The sequence below is a fragment of the Kryptolebias marmoratus genome, linkage group LG8 (genome assembly GCF_001649575.2).
Source record: "Kryptolebias marmoratus isolate JLee-2015 linkage group LG8, ASM164957v2, whole genome shotgun sequence".
Classification (NCBI taxonomy): domain Eukaryota; kingdom Metazoa; phylum Chordata; class Actinopteri; order Cyprinodontiformes; family Rivulidae; genus Kryptolebias; species Kryptolebias marmoratus.
In genome coordinates, this window is record NC_051437.1 from 20,431,189 (window position 1) to 20,447,717 (window position 16,529).

General features: G+C 38.6%; 1 protein-coding gene across 1 annotated transcript in view; it reads right to left on the reverse strand.

The window, feature by feature from the left end:
* Positions 1-16,529, reverse strand: part of si:dkey-178k16.1 (band 4.1-like protein 1) — a 40,432-nt gene that overhangs the window by 13,451 nt on the left and 10,452 nt on the right. Inside the window, exons 2-9 of the mRNA XM_017417821.3 lie at positions 9,721-9,809; positions 8,187-8,336; positions 3,509-3,613; positions 2,563-2,605; positions 2,384-2,459; positions 748-966; positions 556-643; positions 310-462 (exon numbers count right to left, since the gene is read on the reverse strand). Coding sequence (XP_017273310.1) covers positions 310-462; positions 556-643; positions 748-966; positions 2,384-2,459; positions 2,563-2,605; positions 3,509-3,613; positions 8,187-8,336; positions 9,721-9,792 — 906 coding nt within the window. The 5' untranslated portion in view covers positions 9,793-9,809. The remainder of the gene's footprint in view (positions 1-309; positions 463-555; positions 644-747; positions 967-2,383; positions 2,460-2,562; positions 2,606-3,508; positions 3,614-8,186; positions 8,337-9,720; positions 9,810-16,529) is intronic.

Sequence of the window (16,529 nt, forward strand, 5' to 3'; positions counted from 1 at the left end):
TCTGGGAGTAAGAAATGTTCAGCAAAAAAAATATTCTCAGCGGGCGCACTAGATAAGTCTCAGGAGTAACACTTTTTTTTAAACCATGAAATCACAATTTATGCTATTTGCACCATTTAAAAAAGACAGTTACGACCCTCAAGCGACTGTGAAATCATGAAGCGTAAATGTGAAGCCGACTCTTTACCTGATAATCCTTCATTCCAGGAACTGAAAGCTTTTTGCACGCAGTGATTGCTCAGTGAACTTTGACTAAGCCAAGCAAATATTAAGGAAAAGATAAGTATAGTTTTTTTTTTTCTTTCTTACCTCTCCGGGGCGGATTTTGATGTAGAAGTTGCTTCTTTTGTATGAGATCTTGAGAATTTTAGGCCAGGCAAAGCGATTGATCCTGAGACGGTCTCGGTAGATGAGCAGCCCGTTTGCACTCACACCAAGCATTATGTCGATTCCTTCTGAATCCTAGTTAATGCACAAACAGAGTATCAAAGAACTTCAAAAAAAGGGCATATTTCGAGGGAGAGTTTCAGTGGGAAAGAATGAGTGACACCTTACCTTGGCGTGATGCAGATCCACGCCGTACATTGAGAGCTTCTTGGCATTTTCGAGAAAGTTCATCTCTGCTTCTGCTGGACTCATCCCCCTATGGAGCAAATCCCAAAATATTCGTTTTTCCTCTCCCTTTCATATTCATTCCTCCGATCACTGCTTTAACACACCTTTGACATGTCCAGTCTTTTCTCTGACCTGTAGTTGCGGTGCAGCTCCATCACTCTCTCCTCCAGCTCTCGTGTTTGGTTGGGGGCGAAGTGGAACTCGCTGACATAGTCGGGGCCGTGCTCCTCGGGGTCGTAGTCTCCCAGCTCAGCCTGGACCGTGTACGAGCCCAGGAGTGCATGTGTGACAAACGAGCAGGGGAGGCGACCGGACAGGATGTCATCTCTCAGCTGCAGACACAAGTAATACCTGAAGACACACAAAAGGGGGAAAAGATGGATGCCGCTAACGCTTGACTCTAAGGGCAGAATCAAAGTGATCAAAGACAGCTGCCAGATTGAGTTTCACTCTGAACTCTTTGATGGTCAAATCAGATTTTTGCCCGTGCTAGATGTGGGTGCAGCTGTAGGGATCAAGAAGAAAGATGGTGACGACGGTAACAAAAACCACAGAATGTAGGCATATTATAACACTAATTGTGTGTAAGATAGCAAAATAAAGTAATCATTCCGCTCTAATCACATATGTGAATGCAGTTTATAAAGTCTTGAGCTCGTCTTAAAGCTGCGTCTGCTTTTTTTAAAAATGCCCCCACACTGCACTCAGCCCAAACAGTTAGACAGAGACCAAACAATGAGGCAGGGGCCTTTTAGATTTCTCAGTCTGGCCATTAACCTTCCTCATTTTAAGGTCCGTGAACAATTCTTTTGACCTCGTGGCTCGGTTTTCACTGTAACACAACTACGAACTGTAAAACTTACAAGATGTGTACTGTAAAAACTGCATTATCATATATAAAATTAATTAAGTCAAAGAAATGTCTTTGGTCTGAAAAGATGGCTTGCCAAGATTTATTAAAAAACGAGTAAAAGGTGATTAGATGAATCTTTATGGGAGAAAGGCATTTCTTAGAGCAAAAATGAGCTTTCGCTGCACTGGCTCAAGATGTTTGATCCGACTTACATTTCAGGTTTTGCTGTGTGTGCGTCTTCCTAATTATGTCCAATGTAGTCAGTAAGAGATCGTTGCACTCATGTCAGATTTTAGAAGCATCTCAAAGACGACTGACAGAAGTAGGACGAACAACAGTTCAGCAGTGCCCCTAACAAAGAGCTTCAGTAAATGTAATATTTTAGAAACCCTAAAAATACTCTGTTTTTGCCTTGTCGTTGTGCAGTTCTTCAAGGAAGATTAGTGACTTCAGAAAGAGGAGTGGGTGCATTTTGAGTTGAGTGCAAGCTAAACAAAAGGTGAAGTATCTGGAAGGGTCAAACTTTTTTTTAATGCATTTATGTGTTCTGATTTAGTCTGGTAACAGGGAAACACAAAGCAGATCAGATTTGACTTTTGGCTTTAAATGTTTCCTGGCAACTGTACATAAGCAGACTTGGCATGTATCAAACTAGTAAAAGTACCAGCAGGAGAAAAGAAAATCATTTAATTTTGACCAACACTGTTTCTTACAAGGTTTAATGTTTGATGTACCAGTACAGATTCTTTCTATTTTTTAACTTTAGCTTGCAGCATCTATTTCTTTATGTATTTATGTCTTCTCTGTGACCCCTAAAAACTGAGATGTCTCTCAGAAAAATCTAATTAATTCAGACAACAACAGAAAAAAAAGGTAGCTAGATAAACCTAAATGCTTTGTTTTAATCAGAGTTACCTGGTGATGTCCTCAATGAGCACAGATGGGTCTGGAGGATAGAACTTGACGGCAAACCCAAAAATCCAGGAACCAACTGTGAACAAATCATCGTCGAGGTTGTTTTTCGCGAAGAATATGCGCACAGTAAAATGTGACGTGTGGATTTGTCGCAGTGCGAGTTTGTCTACTACACTCACCCCGAATCTGCTTCTTAATCTCTTTGGAGGGATCCAACCAGTTCTGAAAAGAGAGAAAATCTGCTTTGAGAAATGCTACCTACACAAAATCATCCGTATTCAAATTCAAATTTTTAAAAGCCCTATTAGACATTCTGTCTGTTATCGCATGTTTAAATCAGCTTCCCTTGTTGAAAGCCTAAAATGTTAATGCAAGAGACTTTATAAGGACTTTCATAATTGCAGAAAGGGCCACTATTTGGCCTAAAAATAAAAGCTAGTTCCATTTTTGTCATTTCAGCATCACTTTACTGGACTCTGTGCTCTAAGTTTAAAAGGCCAAGCTGCCTAATAACTTCTTAAAATGTTAAAGGTCATCCTCTGGCAGCAAGTGGATCTACACTGTTAAAAGGTCAACTGGGGTCTCACTGACACTTAGATGNATATATATATATATATATATATATATATATATATATTCAGTTTTTCAATATGGTTATAGATGGAAATACAATATGGTTGATTATGTCTTAAAAGGAATACCATTTTTCCAACTTCCTGTAGTGGTTAGCTGTGCTGCAATGCTAATGCTAGACTGTTTGAGTGGAAAGTGGAAATTCTGTCTCAGCTGTTTTATTTTTTATTTCTGTCCTGTTCCATAAAGTGATAAAGCTAGCAATGATTTTGCTCGTGAAAAAAAATACAATGTTCTTTGCTGCTGCTTGCGTTAAGTTAGTATTGATTCTCAGTTATCCAGAATGTGATTCTTGGAATTTAATGGGTAAAAGAACACCAAATATCAACCCGGGGTCTGATAGGAACACTTAATCTTTTAATAAATGTAGGTCAATAAAGACCTTTTTTATGTATCTTTACAGAACAACAGGTGGATGTTTTATCTTATGTTTATTAGGGTCCCAAAGTAAGCTACCTATGTGCGTGTATTTTATTTTTTTGTGTGTCCGACCTTAGAGTTATCTGTGTCCGTGAAATTCAGCCCAAAGTAGTCTCTCTCCAGCAGATTCAGATGGCCACACACCATGTCCAGCAGACTCTGGCCCTTGGCAAATTTCTTTTCCAGACACATGAACACACAGACAAATATAGAAAAACATGTAAGAAGACACGACAAGAGGAAAGGCAAAGATAAAGGTTAAGCACACATTGAACGCTGTCAAAACGTAGAGAAATAACAAAAAAATGATTTGATGGAGGCCAACATAGATCTGACATTTACCTGTTTTTGTTCTTCTGATTTTAGCCGTAAAATCATTGTTCATGTCCTCTTTTATTATTATCTATACTATTATAAAATAAATGGCACAAAATAAAAAGAAATACTTAAGGAAATGTTTAATAAATTAATCTAATAAAAGATTAATTTTACTGAATATGTTTGAAGATGCCCAAAAGGCGGACCGATCAGTGATGAAAAAAAATGCACTCAGATTGTTGTCTGAGGGGTGCTTTCAGTCTGCCCTCCTCCCCGCTGAGGAGAAGGAACCACAGATTACTTGATGTGACTATAAAAGGGGTGGAAAGGCATTTTGCATCTGTGGCGTTCAAACAGACCACACCTATTTTGGTTCCAGCCCTTCAGGGATGGAAATCAAGGCCTGCGTGGGCTGTGCAGGCAGCCCTGGCAAAATGTTGCTTCCACACAAACATCCGCGGATATGCACACACACCAGATTCATCTCCTAGGGAGACCTGGCTCTTGTGGCGACAAGGCAACCAAGCAGCTGTTACCATGGAAACAGGAGTAATAGGTCCCCTCTGTATCTGTGCATGCCCTCTCACTTTCTCTATCTCTAGTTATTAAAAGGCCACTGAAAATCCTTTGTTCAGTGCTTGTGAGGAAAAGCTGACAATACAGTCAGCACAACTTTAAAACAGGGTAAGAAGGGCAATTTATTTAAGCCCTACAAAGTAATTTGTCTTTCTGTCAGACAAATAAATAATTATTTTTGGATTCTGCAGCACAGAGGCCGCCATGTGTGAAAGCGGTGAGAGAATCATGCTGATTAAAAAAGACAGAGGATGCAGTTGGAGATTTGTCTGTTTTTCTTGTTCCCCTACTCAAAATGAAGCTGCAACACAGTTCTCGGGTGGTCCCCAAAGCATGGGAACCAATTCAGATACGGTTGATGAGATTTTGTCGTCGCACCAATTGGATCAAAATCACATTTCTGTCACTAGTTCTGCGGCTGATTGTGTTAGCAGCCATTTGGTGTAATCCTGGAAATCCATTCTGCTGATTGCCTCATCCAAAAAGAAAAGATGAGGACAGACAGCATGTTTTCATGTACAGTTAAGTTACTACTAAAGTGTAGGAGGACATTTTATTGCACTTCTGTTGTCGCCCAGGTATAAATGCACAGAGGGAACTTCAGCTTATAGATTGGTGAAACTTATTGGACTTACAACTGTATTATATTTGTTTTGGATTTTGGGAAATTTGTTTTAGTGTGACATTAATCCAACTAACGTATTCACATATTTTAAAAATTTTGACTTTGGTCAAAATAATCTAAAATTCATCATATTAATGTCACATTGTTGTCCTGGCTGTGGGAAGGAGTGGATAAATTTGTCCATTTAAAAAAAAAAACATCTTAAATTATTTATTTGAACTACTGCAATAAAAAAAAACAATGGAATCAAACACTTTTAAGACAGTTGTAAAGATTTTGTGAATTTCAAGTGCTTAAAGTTTAATTTCCAACTAGCCTTTTTGTCAGGATAAACAAAATAAATAAAACAAACTTTCCTGACACCTGGTTTACTGACTCGAGATACTGTACTGTGCAACTCTTATCAAAAGAAGTCAACCATGACAGAAGTTTGCAGCGTGGAGAACAAGTCTGCGACCAGGAAGAAAGACGAGGCTGCCACTGGTGGCATCATGGAGGCACAGAGGTGCTTCATCTTCAGTTGAAGCATGAGAGGCCAAAAGAATAAAAAAAAATATATATCTAGTGTACTGGCTCGAACACAAGACATGTTTTACTTGTACCTGTCTTGTATACGAGGTCTGGAGCTAAATAATTCTGTTTTAAATATGACAATGTTTTGTTTTTTTGGTTTGTTTGTTTTGTTTTTAACCTTTCTGTGACTCCATAATAAGGTTTTTTAATGTTACTAAAACACAAAAACACCAAATAATAGTTTGTGCATGAAACTCTATTTGCTGGTAAACTTGTATCTAACCAGAACTCTTCATAAGTGATCTGAGCTGTTATCTATTTATTTATTGTTAAATAATGATATTCTATAATGTTATATCTCTACTTTGAAGAAATATTAGAAGTCCTTTAAAAGCCCTAAGTTACACACAGTAATAAAACAGTAGGCCAAGCCATTCAGGTTTGATGTCATCAAATGACAGACAATAATTTGAAGTAGGCTTAACTAAACATAGATATTGTGCAAAGATATAAGGAATACTTTGCTTTGAGTTGAGCATAAAGAGAAAATAGAAATGCTTCATTAAAGTTAGTTTTATTATTATTTTTACTATAACAGCACAACCTTAGGTAGCGGTGCGGACACAGTAAATGCACTGATTGCAGTCGATATTTATACTGCTGTGTGCCAAACGTCAATAAGACGGTCCAGCTACTTCAACAGTTGCTTTTTATCATTGTTTTCAATTTGTTCAGTCGACATAAGACTCTAATTAAAGTAAAGATTTCCCTGCATGATTTCATCCCGTCCCTGTTTTCCTTTGTCCTCCCCATTCAAACTACAAACACGCACGCCTCGTTTCCTCCTCCTCTTCATCTTTCTCTCTGCCTCTCAGTCCACTCTTCATCTTCTCCCGTTCTATTTTCTCCCCGGTCAAACATAAGAGCGCTCATCGGTCAGCCCTATGGATTTCCCGTCAAAGCCCACTACCTCGAGTGTCACTTCCTAGATGACCTGAAGAAATGTGTGTGTGCATGCATGCATGTAACTAAGAGGAAGAAGGTGGTGGTTGGGGGGGGGGTTGAGTTGAAGGAAAATGTACGTGGGTCCGATACGGGTTTATTTATGTGAGGTCAGTTGCGCAGCAGTACGGCATAAACGGGATGGAAGTGGCGTGAGTGAAGCTCGGTCTCAGCCACATCACACTCCATCAGCAGCGGCAGCCAACAGGGCTGCCGTACTGGTTTACACGTGACCGGTCCAGGGTTATCCACAGCTGTGAAAACACCCCCTCTGACATCCCTCAGAAGTCATTTCAGTTGAGGAGAGAAATTTTCTTCAGCACTTCATCACTGTCAACCTGCGAATCGGTGCGAGATTCAAATAAACTGAGAGCGGCGGGACTTCGCCGAGCCGAACCGGCCTGTTTACAAGCACAAAAGTTTACAGAGTCACGATTTACGGAAGCTTTGGATCGCTCATTTTAGACATCCACCCCCCCACAATGCAGTGCGTCTTACCTCCCTTCCTCTATCCATCTCTTCCTGCTCTCAACGAGCACAGCAACAGAACAGCCTTTTTTGACTCAGTACCATTTTACATTCTACTTGTAGAATCAAACACTGGGTCAGAGGTTCTGTTTAAATACAAGAGATATAAGTTTTATGGATGACCCTATACTGAATGTTTAAATTACACAAAGTCGTAAAACAATGTGGCAATTAAAGGCCTAACATTCCTCAAAGGGATGCAAATCGCAGGTTGTCTTTCATGGCAGAGATTTAAACTAAAACCATCATATCCTCAGAACAAGCTACAGTCATGTAACAGATGGTACGCAGGTTCTCAAGTAATGTTGTGAGATCTTGTGACATATGATAGCACTCAGAGAAAGTGTTGTGGATGAATCTCAGCTACTATCGCACCAAACGCAGCTCAGTAAAAGCCGTGGCGGCCATCCTAAACGAGGTTAACTCCAAAAGTTAATCAGCTGTAGATGATCATCCAGTGATTACTTTATGAGAGTTTCATTAAAATCTGCCCACCGGTTTATGAGACATTTTGTTATCGCTACAGACAAATGAACCTACACACAGACACAGATAAATACATTATCACATTCATGAGGAGTGGTAATAAAACTGCTCTAATGGTAAAAAAAAAAAAAAAAAAAAGCCGAAATCTTTTAGAGCAAACAGATTTTAATCACTGCATATCATTAAAGGTCAATAAGTAAGCGTCTAATGTGCTTTGATTTGTCTTTTTTCTACAGATAAGATGCTATCCCTGCTGAGATTCTTTTATCTTTCAGTCATTTAAAAAAAATCTTGATTGTTTTTCTTTCTTTTTTTTTTTTTTAGATAACTGATTAGTCAGTCGGCCATGCTTTGGTACACACAGTCTCCTATCTCTGACTCAAGGTTAGCTGTGTAAGTTGCCATGGTGATGCACCCTGATAAGAACTGAACAGATATGTGTTGTAAAACCTGGTTGACTTAAAATCTGAAGTTATTTCACAATCCTCCTTCACAGCCGAGCCACATGCTGTTAGATGGTAAACTGATATCATTGTCTGAGTGCCGGTACCTGCTGGAATTGAGCTTCAGATCTCAAAAAAACAAAAAAACAAAACCTCTGTTAGGTAGACAGGACTAAAACAAAGATAACATTCACTTTGCAGTCATTTTTCAAACATAAATCCTTTTTGTTTAATGACAAAAACAAGTAGACCACCATACCTCAACTGCAGTCTCGTAATCCGAGCCATCGAGTAGAGTTACTTTGACGGGGACGGTCTTGAGCCGTTTCGAACTTTTCTGGGGGGATCTGGAGGCTTTGCTTGGCGTCTTCTCAGAGCTATCATCCATATCGCCTTGGTCCTCTGGAACCTGGGAGAAACACATCTTTCCTCAGTTAGTGAAGTCAAAGGACTGTGCCTTCCGTGTCAGTATTTAAAGATACTCATTGTAATTTCATAAAGACTGGTCAAAAGAAACAAAAAGCTGCACAATATTTTTCTCATATTGACAGTTAATGTGTCCTTAAATTAAACATCTGTAAGCAAATACATAAATCCCATGTGTGGCTGTTTACCTCCACAAACAGACGAAGTGACCAAAAATAGGACAAGAATTGAGATGTCCATAGAAGAGCCATTTGGGATAGAGTCTGATTATTTTGATGTATTGGTACATCTTTATGCTCAGGTTTGTTGGGTAAAGTACAAAAGGATAGGTTAGGTTGAAAAGGTAAACTTAATGGTGTAGAAGACTTTTGTGAAAGCCCTGTGTGTTTGAACGATTAGATCTGTCTTTGTGGCGCTCCACCACCGTGCTTGATCCCTGATATTTGTTCTTAACAGTTAGAAAAGACGTTTAGGTGGAAATATAAGATAATTTGCCGCTAAATGAGAAAGAAAACAAAAAGACTGAGATTCCATTCTTGTCTGATTTCTTTTTTTACCTACAGCCAATAGCGGTGTGCGGATCGATCCGAATATTGACACCGACACTAGCATAGTATTGATATTAGCGTGATGTTTTTTCTCCTCTACCTTCAGTACATTGTTCTTGTTCCAAAAGTCCTATGAAAGAGAAAAATAAATGTTTTCTTATTATTTTGTTTCCGGACAAAAACAAAAACAAAGCAGAATGTAAATTCTCAAACATCTTTTCTCCGCATTGTATTGATTTAATTTTTGCCAATTCAGTAGTTAGTAGACAACTCTCTCCTTAACTGTCTGTGGTCCATGTTCAGTGTGCTACACACCATGATACCAAACAGCACAGTGACTACTTTTCACCCTTTAAAAAGGCAGACTGACTGATTACAAGATTGAAGACACTTGCAGTGCTAATTACAGGACACACCTTAGTTTAACACTATTGTCAACGAAAATTCAAAAGCAGTGGCTGATTTAAATTAGTAGTTTCTTCTTTTTAATTTAGTCAGTTTCAAGTTGTTTCAGTGACCTTTCTTTAATTACATTTGGCTGTGTCTATAATCCAGGAAACCCTTTTTTAAGTTTGATTTCATACTTTACAATAAGTACCTTTAGATGTAATTGTCCCGCAAAATGATTTAGTGTTTTATCATAAGGAACTTCAAAATGTATGATTTGTGAGCTGCAGCTCCATTATATTAGCCATTGGCACAGACAAGCAGTATTCTCCTTGCATATTAAACAGAAAGCAGGAAGGCCAGTGAGTGATTGAAAGGCCTTGGTCAAAAAAAAAAAATCTACAGCTGCTGCGAGTTTGAAAGTGCTCCCACCTGATTGGTCCTCCTGGCGTCACACTCCATTGCCGTTTTCATTTCCCCAACCAAAGCCTTCTCTGTTGTCATAGAAATGGATTACAGTCCTGAAACCACACACAAACATATACGGTCAACATTAAACCTTTTCCTGTCGCCCAAAATCAATATGAAGAGTTGCTTAAAGTCAAATCTGTCAGCATACTTGATTAAACTCAAGAACTGACATTTGGTCAAAATGAGTCTCTGCAGAGGCAACACCAGCTAATTTCCTTTATGTGTGACAGCTATTATGTGGAAGCTTTAATTGGTTGTGCCACCATGTAGACTGAGCATCTTTTCATACATGTACGGTCACTGCATTGTGTGCAGAATGGTGGTGGAAAGGGGTGGGGGGGGGGAGAAAGGGTATAGCTCAGTCAGTGCTGGCTCCCAGCCTATCACAGGAGCACTCTGCATGACGAGTGTTGGCTTCGGGACGCTGTCTTCTCATACTAGCAAAGGAGATAGCATAAATTACATCAGCCAGAGAGCCCTGCAGCACCACACAAGGCTGCAGACACACCGAGATAGAGAATGAAAGAGGGAGATGACAAGGAAAGAGAGCACATGTCTGAGGATGAGACAGGAGGAAGGAAGGAAGGAAGGAGTCAAAGGCTGGGGAGTGGAAGGAGAAGAGAGGGTCTGACATACAGGAATGTTGCAATATACCAGTAAGCTGGAGACAGAGGCTTATCATTTGAAGGTGACCACTTTATACTCAAGCTGGACTGCTGCACGGCACTATTTCTTCAGGTTACACAGAGAAATGACTGATATTCAGATTAGCTCGTCCAGCTTAGAGGAAATAAAAATTATCCGAGATAAAGGCCTGAGCAAAATGAGCTTTTCTATGAAAGGTGAAAACAGGGTCACAGGCTTACGCCAGCTTTACATTTCTGTTAAATTTTCAAATAAAAAGAGGGTGCAAAAAGAATATCTAAATTACAGGTTGTTAAAAATGGTTTAAGTGTTCACATTTGATAAAGAAAGAGCAGGGGTTGAGTGGGAATTTAAACAGGTGCCTCAGGTTTAAATATGTGGCAGGAATCACTGACAACTGCAGAATAAAGGTCATTAATTCTGCTAAAAAAAAATGAACATACTCCAGTGACTTAAATATTGGTTTTTACATTTTAAAAATATTTTAAAGAAAAAAATCTTGAGTAATAAGCATTATTTTAGGCATTTATACAGGAGTTTTTATCTAATAAAACACTTCAATTGAAGCTAGCATTCCTTGAATTATTACATATCTCCGTCCGCTTTGCATGCAAAAACTTTAAACAAAGATTTGGCAATTACATTAATGCCAGCAGCCATAAAGGGGGGTTAGAGGCACTGATTAAAAAGCTTTTAGGGAAAACCAGTTGGGGAAAGGCGAAACAGAAGCACTGTTTGAATTTAAAATGACCAACAAGTGTGTGTCAATAAGGAAACAATATGGTCTTTGTTTCCCCTCGAGAGCAGGCTTCAATTAATGTTTTTTTTTTTTGTTTTTTTTTACTTGTATTTTTTTAACAGCTCTCTGTATTTGCAGTTTGGGAAGATGCAGCACAGCACGCCTCAGCTTTAATGGGAGGTCAGTTTCAGTTTGCTGTATAATGAATGCCAGATCAAAGCAGAGCGCAGTCTGGATCCCGAAAGGCTGCAGATGTCACACACGCTGTTCAGCATGCCGCCACAACTTTAGATGGGCTCTTTCATTTATTTATACAGTAATATAACTAGTTACAAAACATACATAAGTGTATTTCTTTTTGCTCTGTGTCATACAAAGGCATTTATTTCTAAAAGGTTTTTCAAAACTACATTTATCCCTCAAAATTAACATTTTAGCACAAATAGAAGCAGCAAGACTACACAACCAAAAAGTCATAACATTATGTGGGCATAATATTACGGTATGTTATGGCTAATTCTAAGAACGTAATCAATGGACGTGCATCTACAACTGACTTTGCAGTCAACCCCATTCATGATGGCTGGCATGACTAAGCAACCTTAACAGACAAAACATCAGTCAGTTTCACAGATATTGAGATAAAATTTGGTGTGGTGGTATCCAAGAGTCATTCCCAACAAATACTCTGAGCACTAGCTGATCACACAAAATCTGTTTTTAAAACTTTGCCACTACCAACTGGAGTCAACTCTGTATGTTAGCAAAATATTTCATGAACTACCACACAAATTTTAATGTTAACTTCAGGAAATATTATTTGGTGTACATCTACAACTGATTAGCTTTTAGAGTCAACCCAGTTCAAAATGGCCACCATAACTAAGTGACCTTAAGAAACACACAAATGGCAATTACTTTGACAGTTTTAGAAACAGTGAGCTAAAACTTTGGTGTGGTAGTGGCTTATCCTTATCCCCAAGACACATTTTGAGCACTACATATTCCGTTAACTTGGCATCAATCCAGTATGTCTGTTAGCAAAATATCGCATTAACCACTCTACAACTGATTAACTCTTGGAGTCATCCCAATTCAAGATGGCTATGACAGCTAACTGACCTTTCCCAACAGAAACATAGCTATTAGTCAGTCAAATTTACAGATAGTGTGCTTGATTTGGTGTGGTAGTAACTGAGAGTCACCTCAACACATTTGCTGAGAGCTATCACATCTTGCGAGACCATTTACAAAAATGTCTAAAACTCCGTCCCCTCTCAATATAAGACGGTTTTAGTCAAAATATCCTGCATGAAAGGCAGCGTGCGGGCAATATGCATTCTTTTAGGGAATGTGAGGCCTTTTATTTGTTTTATGAGTTTTGGGTTTGTTTAGGTTAAACTTACAGTCAGAGTAGCTTTAATGTGAATGCCAGGATGCAGGTTTTCCCAGCAGAACTCTGCATTGTAAGATGAGCTCTGTTACTCACTTAATCTGTCAGCAGCTCAGTTACGCCATAAAAGCTTTAACTTTCTTATGCAATCTTTCCATAAGTGCATTTATTCTGCGCTGAGGAGCACAGTCAAGAGGAGTCAAATTCCACGTTAAACCATGACATCTCCAATCTCATCTCCATCAAACGCCAACTCATAAAAGCCGTATAGATCTGCTCACTGTAAAACAACCAATCAGTGTCAGTCATATGAAGCAGCTGGCAGGACAATGTGCCTGGGAATCACAAGCAAGCTGCAGAAGATCAGTGTCAGAGACTTCAGACTACTCCATTCTCACATGTCATGATTGCAGAGCCAATCAGTTCTTTCATTTGGCTCTTTTTATGATTCAATCACTCCAGGTCTGCATCAGTTCTGGTCTCTGCACAATTAACCATCCGTGTGTGGGGGAGCTGATGGAGTTTAAGCTGTGAGGGGTGCTCAGACTCCAAATTCTTGCGAAATCCAGACTCTAATTAAATGTATTTTTTATGAAATTATCTGGGTTCTTGAATTTCAAAGACGGCTCACCGAGGAAAGAATGAAAGAACTGTGGCAGGTGAAGCTCTAAAACTACTCGTGAGACTGATGATCTCTAAAAAAAATAGTTAGATTCCAAGAGTTATTCACTTCTTCACTTGGATAAAACATAAAAACTTGTTTGTTTTTCAGAAGTTTATGAACCCAATTATGCACTGCAGGAGTGTGTGTTTACATTAGAACAGGTACAGAACTAAAACACTGCATGTCATTACAAACAGACACCAGTAAAATAAATATTCCCAATATGTATCCGAGCAAAGATAGGAAAAACAGTCTTGCACAACTTTCTCTTTGCTTACCCATTGTCTTATAATTTCCTATTGTGTGGACACTTGTGTATACCAGCTGGTTTTGCGTGATAAAAAAAAAACAACTGCATCTATTGCACAACCAGCTAAGATTGGAGCAAATCCAAATTACCTCAGTTGGAAATTGTGCCAAACAGCAAGTCGCACAAGTCAGTGCAACGCTGACAAAAACCAAGTAAATCACTTTCAGTTCTTGCTGCTTTTCCACACTGTTGACTAAATAGTGACCCTAAAGAACTATTTGTTTAAAGCCAATAACTCAAAGTCAAAACAAATATATGACTCTGAATGTATGTCATTTTTCCTTTGCTTATACAATGGCAGAAATTGGAATATTGACAAGACGTGATGTCACATGTATAGAAGCATAATTTAGCTCTACAAGAATCAAAACTTCAAACATCATGTCAACTTGTAACAGAAAAAACACAGACAGGCATTATCAATCAGTAAATTATTTAATTTGAATATAAAGGTTGAAATGCAACAAACTCCACCTTTGTTGTTTCTTTACCCTCTGTTTAGGTTTAAGCATCTTCTTGTTCGGGGTTAGGGCCAACGTTCTGCTTTGGTGGTCATTTGAAACCTTAAATGTTCCACGCAAAGTAGAGCTGATGCTGGGATATTTATGCTTTCTAAAAGTCTAAAATGGCAAAATTTCACTTTGCTGACTGAGCTTGCAAAGCTCCAAAAGCTGAGGAAAACTGCAAATGGATGCACAACTTCTGTGAGCATTTTTCACGAAGGCTAACTTGTTTCTCTGTACAGTACACTTAAAAAAAATCCATAAAACTTAACATCAAGAATAAGCATTACAAACAGTGACATTGTTTACTGGTTCATAACCTCAAGAAATACTGGTTATAAAATCATTTTAGCATTTAGCCAGACTAATGGTAAATCTAACAAATGCACCAGTCTATATGCATATATTTTCTATAATATATTCTAGATGGGAGAGAAAATGAGTCACTTCTACCTGCTGGGATGCCTCTCCCAGTATAGAAGTGTACAGATGGTCCAACACAGTTGTATACTTTAGTAGTGTTTTTTTAATTGCATCCTACACTGATGGAGTATCTCTCACAGTCAATAAGGAGATTGCATCTTCAAATCAAATAAATGAGCTTTGTTTCTCTGAAATGCATTCAGTTCTCTCTCCTGTGACCAATATAAGATGTGTTCAGATGATTAGAGGTTTTTTTTCAAAGATACAGACAAACAAAAATAGTTGGACATACACACAATTCTCATGGCCTCACATACAGATTACTGGATCATTTCATTCAGCCTTTTATGTCAGTCTATCTTCAGAGATGACCTCTTTGTTCTACATTTGAATGTAGATGCATAGTCACTACCAATATCTGCTCATGTCCTGGATCATCCACAGGACTGAATGAAATGAGGGTTTCAAACTGCAAACTGCAAGTTGCACGTAGCGCTCCAAAACCTTCACTGTCTGTATCAGAGGGGTTCAGAAACATTGCCAGACAGTAAAACAAATGATGGCTGATCATCCAGGGCAAAATAATGTCAATGATGCACCATTCACTGTGGCTTGCCTGAGCACATTTGTCTCCAAGCCATTTCTCAAACAAAGACTCTGTCATTTATAGAGGCCCTCAGAATTGATGTGTCTTCAGGCAGCCGTCAGTTGCCCACAGGCCCATCTTTCATCGGCAGATGGGTAGAGAAAATTTGTCAAATGTAGCATCTCGAAAACATGTCACAGCCGAGCAGGAGTAACACGGAGAACAACAGCTTGTGGATTCCTCTCACCTCTCAAACACAGTATGCTATCAGGAAACAGTGTGTGTGCTACCAGAGTCAAGTGTTTGTCTATTTCCAAAGTGTGGTGTGGTGATGGAAAAATAAGGCTGCATGCATGTGAACAAATCAGACAGAAACACAGCGGTCCATCGAGTTAGGTCAGTGGCAGCAATATCTGGGAAATGTTGAGAGAATATTTCAGAAAGATTTTGCAAAAGAAAGTTTCACAACTTTGTCTGTAAAACAACATTTCTATTGCAAATTCAGTTAGAGACAGAATAAAGACATCTTAAAATATCTCTTCTTTGTATCATGTTTTAGATCTGTCATCATCAAATCAGAGCCAGAATAGATACTGCTGATTGGTCTTTATTATAGAGTTTAGATCAAAATGCAGGACTAAACTCTGCATCAGGTCTGTGTGCCTGATTAAGTAATGAACTGTACGGGTTCATCACTCCTTACAGCATCCACAGAAGAGTTTTAACCCTAATAGAGAATTTCATTTCTACCTTTAACACCTTGGGTACTAACTATGTAAATGCTGCTTTTTCATGCATGTTTTACAGCTGTAGAATAAAAAAATGCACTTGGAAGATGTTGCAGAAATGGTCTTCTCGAGAGCTAAGAATTCTTGTTAAATCTTAAACCACCTCCACAACAGTCAGGGAAGGGTTAACTGGCCATTAGGAAAGACACTGACTGAATTTATTTCCCTTCCAGCATTTTTCCTCCTGCAGATAAATGTGATCTTCTTCTTTTACCAGAACATGGACAGTTACCCAAAAATTCATAGAAATGAACAAAATCTGTCCTACGAAGCCCTTCTATTAATTTGGCAGACTCAGTAATTTGAAATGTTAACAGAAAATTACTTCAGTTTCCCCCCCCCCAAAAAAAAGTATGCTCTAATCAAACCATCTGTTTTCACATCAGTTATTAAAAGTGTATTTTTTTAATAACAAGTGCAAATGTACTCTTGGACTGTCTGCTCTAATGGACTCTGGTGTCGTTTTTAGTGGTAATTCCTCCTCTGTGGTGCCTTTGATTAACATTAAAATCCTTTTAGGGTGACAACAGTGCAGAGGGACCTACACAAAACTCTACAAATGCCTTAAAATCTGCAAAACTAATAGTCTTGTTCTGACCCCATGGGATTTAGGAAAGATATGATCCTCTTCCCATCCAAAATATTTTCATCTGTGTGATTTATGTTATAGGAAGATACTAAATTAACTATTAATTTTTTTTTTTTTTCATTGGTATTTA